This window comes from Gekko japonicus, unplaced genomic scaffold (assembly GCF_001447785.1).
Source record: "Gekko japonicus isolate JY-2015 unplaced genomic scaffold, Gekko_japonicus_V1.1 scaffold351, whole genome shotgun sequence".
Lineage (NCBI taxonomy): Eukaryota > Metazoa > Chordata > Lepidosauria > Squamata > Gekkonidae > Gekko > Gekko japonicus.
The window spans coordinates 155,364-161,961 of NW_015172561.1; the positions used below are offsets into that span (position 1 = coordinate 155,364).

Sequence of the window (6,598 nt, forward strand, 5' to 3'; positions counted from 1 at the left end):
GTGTGACTTTTTGGATTTTACTTTTGGACCAATATAGCTGTAAGCAACATCATAGCCAACGACTACTTGTAAAAGCATTGTATCATTTCTGAAAACTCCCGGTCGTTTGTGTAATGACATCACACTGACCTGCATTACACTAGTTCAACTGCCTGGTGGCAGTTTTGGAGCAGATGAAGGCTAACAAGCTGGAACTTAATCCCAACAAAAGGAGGTGCTACTGGTGTGTGTGGGGGGACCCTGTTATGGATGGGGTTGCACTCTCCCTAAAGGAGTAGGTTTGCAGCTTGAGAAGCTCCAGCTGATGAGCCAGCTGCGGACCTTCCTGAGAGGAAAAGATCTTGCCACTGTGGTGCATGCCACTGGAACACCTAGATTAGATTACTGAAATAGGCTCTGTGTGGGGCTACCCTTGAGGACTGTCCAGAAGCCACAGTTGGTACAGAATGCTGCATCCAGAGAGCTGACTGGAGTGGGTCATAAGGACCATATCATTCCAGTCTTGTTCCGCCTACACTGGCTTCCAGTTTCTTCTGGGCTCAATTTAAGGTGCTGGTATTGACCTTTAAAACCCTGTACGGCCTAGGACCCACATACCTTAAGGACTGCCTTCTCCCATAGGAACCTAACCACTCACTCCGGTCATCCTCGGAGGCCTGCTTCCATTGCCCCTGCCATCTGAGGCTAGGCAGGTGGGACATGAGAAAGGGCCTTCTCTGTCATAGTACCAAAACTTTGGCACTCCCTCTACAGGGATACTCTTCTGTCTCCTTCTATCAGTGTCTTTTGCCAGCAGGTGAAGACCTTTTTGTTTTGTCTGCCATACCCCCAATAATGGCACTGGCCCTCCTCCTTCTGTGTATTTATGTGTTTTTAAATGAATGTTCTAATTCGGCCCACTTATTTTCCCGGCTGCAGAAACTGGAATTAAATGCATTGCACTGCCTACTTTAAATATTTTAAACTGGTCTTATTGTCTTATTGTATTGTATTAATTTAAATTGTTTGTATTTATTGTTGTGAGCCGCCCTAAGCTGTTCGCGGGAAGGGCAGGATATAAATAGAAATAATAAATAGAAATAACAAATAAATAAATAATATTCACCACCTCGTGGTCCCGGATTGGGTAGAAAGGTGGCACAAAAATGTTTAAATAAATAAAAATATTGCCTCCCCCCCCCCTTATTGCAGATACCTGGACACAGTTCTCCTCTGTGGGAAAGACAGTAATTGATGAAGCACATTTTAAAAATGATGTATGCTCACAGAAACAGCTGTGATAATGCACTTCCACTGGATCCTTTGTATTGAATAGCTCTAGCTTTTTTTAAAAAAAATTATCATTTGAATAAAAGATGACTGTTTCCCACATTAACGGTGATCACAGGTCTTAGATATAAAAAGACATTCTTAGCATCACTTGCGAAAGCAACCTAGGAGAAGAGTGTTTCATAGTGAGCCTCCTTAAGTCAACACAAACAACAATCCATGTTTTTCCAAGCAGAACCAAGACAAAACACAGGCAGACGGTTCACTGGCAGTGCTCAACCTTGGCCTGGAGGCAAAACAGATCAAACAGAGAAGGAAGGAGCAGGACCATATGGGGCCACAGCGCACTTTAAAGTGTCTATTGGAGAATGCTCTTCGGGGAATTAAAAAGCATGTGAAAAAAAATTAGACTTGCTGGCCCCTATCACTAATAATATTTGAAGCGCACAAACTCTGTGTTGTACCAACAGTGCTGGGGTGAAATGGCACCCCACTCTGTCTTTCAAAGGACAGGCAACAGCAGTCCTCACAAAGGACCTTGTGCCCTCTCTCTCGAAATTCTGATTCCACAACACAAGAATCACTGGACAGTGACCCTGGAATCTTTGCCACCAACATCAGTGACGATCAGGCTTTATAAAACTAAGGGACAGAGGCCGGCAAGGTATGCCTCATGCATACATCTCGCTGACAAAAAAACCTTCCCTACCCCTGAGAGGAGCATAAAGTCCTGCAAGTGAGAAAGAAATGTTTGTGGCAGGCCAGTGGCCCATACATTGCCCCTTTTAATAGGCAGTGTCCTTCTCCAGGTCTCAGCCAAGCCACTTGTTCTCCACTGACTACAGTGGATGACAGCAAAACACAGGCCATTTTCACAAATGATGTTTAAATGTTTTTTTGTTTTTGTTTTTGAAAAAAAATCTGCATCTGCCGTTTACACTGGCTGGAACATACATTTGATTAATCAGTTCTTTTTATTTGTTACAAATGTTGTTATCCTGCCTTGTGGCTATAAATTCTCATTCTATTGTACATGAAAATGTGCAAAGTTCCACATGGACTCAAAGGTGCTCTTAGCGAGTGTGTGCAGGAGAAAACACTTCCAGTAGTACCTTGCAGCTTAGCTGTAATAAGACATCATCAACATGTGTTCACAGAACTAAGACACAGTGAACAGAGCCATGTTTTGAAATGCCACTTTGTAGTCCAGTCCATAAATAGAAAAGTTCTGACACTATTACTCTTATAATCTGTCAGAAACCTCTAGATCCACTTCCTTCTTTCCCCCATACCACCATTGTCATAGAAACAAATCAAAGCTAAAGTAACTATCTCAAGTTCAACAGTATTCTTTGGGGAGAAATAAGCTGGGGGGGGGGGAACCTTCTGTTCGCTTATACCCTCTAAAGTGCAAAATTCCTCTGATCACCGGCTTGTTTAAAGTGCTTGTAGTGTGAACCAATTTCCACCCCTCAAAAAGCTTAAGCAAAGCAAACATCTATGCATGTGTCTTGAAGTTTATGATTCCCTAGTGGACTGCACTAGTGAAATAAGAAACCACATCTACAGTCATTATATTCTGACAAGGTAATTTGCTAGCATAGCCCTAGAAGACACCAAGTTCATATACAGGCTGTTTAGAGAGAAAGAGAACTGTTGTAAGATTATTAGGATGTCTTGGACATACACTTCGATCCAGATTGAAGGGGGGATGGATCATTAAGAACAATGCAATGCTGGGATTTACAGCCCATACAGTGAGTTTGTACCCACTATCAATTAAAGCTGTATGACCCCTCAATAACATGACAAAACCATTTGTCAGGCATATTTCTAATTCTCTCGTATCAAACACTATCTACTAAAAACCTTAATATATCCATTATCAGTTGTTTCCTCTCTTTCATCCAGGCATCAGTCACCAATAATGTTGCTGAGCCTTTGCAATGGGGACTACAGCCAATAGGAGAAAAAGGTCTTTAGCTGAGCCTGTTAAATAACCAGTGACCCTTCCCTAAGCTTAGACCTGTCCTGTCCTCCTCGCTTCTCCCTATAATTGTTTAAAAGGAAAATGTAGCTCTGAATGTGCATGTGCTGGATCTGTTAAAGCCGCTCATTTCAAGTAGAGGTGATGTAGTCTGCTCTAAATGTTTCCGTTCCACTACCACCACCATTAACAGCAACTGTTTTCAAAACTGGTATTAGCAGCAGAGACAGGTAAAGGAATATAAGGATTGATCCGGAAACAGCCCTCAATACTGATAAACTGATGATAACTATTCTTTCCTACTTAATTAGCAGGGCCAACCAAGGACCTGAGCATGCTTTTATTCCATACCTAAAGGTACCAAGGGTTGCAAGAAGCAAAGTGATACCTTATGGACAAACAGCTTAGCAGGTACTTTCAAAAAGTGCTTAAATCTTTTAATACCCAGCTCAAACATCCATTTTGTTAAATGCAACAGCACCTTCCAGGATGTGCTTTTTACAAAGCTCAAATCCCACTCCTTCAACATGCAATATCGCTCCACACAGAGACGCCAGCATAAATGAGTTCTTCTGCTTTTCCTTCCAAACTTGGATGTATGAAATAAGAGTGATGTAAACAGTTATCAAAACAAGGGAAAACATGACGGGAAGCTGCAATTTCAATGTCCGTCATAACCAGCCAGTAACAGAAATACACACACACAGTCAGGTGTGATAACACATCATCCAAACAAACCCTACTGCAGTTCTCTTAAAACTATAACAAATGAGCAAAGACAAGGTGAACATTCACGTCAAGACACACACAATGACTTTATATCTTTCAGGCATTCGCAAACGGTCTTGTGCCGATCATTCCTTTGCTTCAGTCAAAACCAAAAGACAGTTCAAAACGGTGTTTTTTCTCTCCTTTTTTTAAAAAAGCACTCTTCATTTACTATGAAGTTGTAGTGCATGCTGAGTCCTGCATCATCCTGGCACCACTGAGCTAAAGGTGACTTAAGACTCCCTCTGCACTCAGCCTTCCCCCACACGCGGCAGCCACTTGCAAGCAATGAAGAAACACTCAGGGGGCTAGGACATTACATCACCATGCCTTCTTTAACCAAATATTATCAGCAAGACACAGGAGGAGATGTAGGACAGTGGAAGCCACACGTTCAGGGCAACACACAAGTTTAGCTCTGAGAACCGATACAGCAAAACATACCTGCAGTTGGGAGGTGGATCTAAGGTGATGTCAGCCAACTCCTTTTGAATCCTACAGCAATAAATCAACAGTGAAGGTAAGGAATTTCATGAAATCTCAGGGTAAACATGCTGTCCTGTTTCCCTAGATAACATCCACAGAAACTTTGTGGGTTTATACATTTCTTCTTTACCTCTGAGAGACGGGCCAGTGAGCATTTTTGAAATGCATTGATCTTTACAACAGCCTTTTGTTCATTATTATGCCTGTTTCACAGATGGGGAAGAAGAGGCTAAGTGATACTGTCTGGCTCCCAATCAACAAATCAATCCAATCCGTGCACCTGTATCTTCCAAATCCAACATACCAAATCCATAAGAACATGCTAGTTTCTCACAGAGACTGTTCTGACTGATCACTTTAATGCCCTCATAGGAACAAAGGCAGAATAGTACAGACAGATGTTCCCTTGCTAACCACAATGAAGGAAACCAAAGCATCAATGAAATTAGTAGCAAAATTCCCATTGATTTTTATCACTTAAGAGGTTATTGGCAGCAATGGCAGGCAATGTTTGGATAAGTAGCTACAAGCCATTCCCTCTGGTTGATTTCCCTTCCTTAACAGGAGACCCAGTGTCATTAACAGCCAATACCAGAATCAACCCCTACTGGATATTCCTGATAAAAACTCCGCCCCTTTTCACTCCTGCATGATAGTAACATCAATAGGAGCAAGACAGAGAGTTCAGGATCTGTCAGCTAACTTGCTGAAAATACTGATAAAAACACCAGTCACACAAGAGGTTTACAATAAGATACACAAGCATGAGGTTAGTACAGGTACAGCAAAGATTTGTGGTCACAATTTACACAGATGATTGCAGCAGAAATGGTTTGTATGAAAGTCTGAAAACAAATGAAAGGTTCAAGAGACTTTGAGACAGATGATGTCATACCAGTTCTGTTTTGACCCTCCCCCAATGCACACAATTAGATTAAAAAAAATAAAATAAAGAATTTCCCAGGGAAGACCAGCATTTCACATCTATAATCAGATGACCTGAAAGCATCTTAATTAATTCTTCCAGCAGTCCTGCTCTCTGAGTATTGCCATCATTCGTATCTACCAAAAGGAAAGCAGAGGAAGAAATGAAGTGATTTGCCCAAGGCCATGCAGTAAATCAGCAGCAAAGCAAGAATTAAGTAGAGATATTCTTGGTTCCAAGACATAACCTCTGAAGTTCTCTGGCTATAAATATAGGTGATATGGATTGTAGCAAGACTTGAATGGAAAAATAATGCATATGAGGAAGGGATGAGAAAGCTAATGTTGAAAAAGAGTGCACCAAAGGATGTGGTAAAGGAAAGCTGTGACAAGCATTTAGTTACACTCAGGGAATGCAGTTTCTGCTTAAAGATAATCTCACCTCTTGGCGCTGGTGGAGAGGAGCTTGGAGTTTTTACTCATGCTGACTTTACTTTCCTTCTTCTTAGGTGTGCTTGTCTCTTTCTCGGTCTGTTGGTTGGAGGATGAAGATGAGGAAGAGCTGGTGCTAGCCCTCGAATCGTCATCCGACATAGCTACCCCCCACTACGCACCCCAAACCTGGAGAGGAGACACCACAGGGAACGGGAAAGGATACAGTTTTTTTTTAACAGGAGGACAGGGAACCTAACGGCCAAAGGGGCTTTGGCGCTAGCTCTTTGGAGAGGGATTCTTCTCCCCTTGGGGCTTTGGAAAAAGAAGGAATAGCTTTGAAGAGAAGAAAGCACCAGCCCTCATCCCAGTTCCAGTCACATTTAGTGCTGGCTCTATCTCTAGAAATGGGGGGAGAGGAGCAAGAGGAGGGGGTGCACAGAGATCACACACGTTTTTTAAAAAGAGGAAATATGATTAAGGAGTCTAAGTAAATCCCTCAAAGGTCTTCCCCCAGCATTTACACACCACACGAATCACCCCCTTCCCGAACGGATTTCCCAAGAGTGTCCAAGACACATGGAGAAAAGGGGGCCTACAGCAGGACAGAGATCAGTGCCTCGAGAAGAGTAAATATTGGTGGAAAAGAATCAGCCCCACAAGATTAAGGGAGGAAGGGATTCCGGAAGGGGGGAGGTCGTAGTAGGGGAGGATTACCAGAAACGGGGCGGG

General features: G+C 42.5%; 1 protein-coding gene across 1 annotated transcript in view; it reads right to left on the reverse strand.

Annotated features, from left to right (window-relative positions):
* Positions 1–6,598, reverse strand: part of UBE2E1 (ubiquitin conjugating enzyme E2E 1) — a 79,838-nt gene that overhangs the window by 72,506 nt on the left and 734 nt on the right. Inside the window, exons 2-3 of the mRNA XM_015421231.1 lie at positions 5,877–6,055; positions 4,469–4,519 (exon numbers count right to left, since the gene is read on the reverse strand). Of these exons, the coding sequence (XP_015276717.1) occupies positions 4,469–4,519; positions 5,877–6,028 (203 nt within the window). The 5' untranslated portion in view covers positions 6,029–6,055. The remainder of the gene's footprint in view (positions 1–4,468; positions 4,520–5,876; positions 6,056–6,598) is intronic.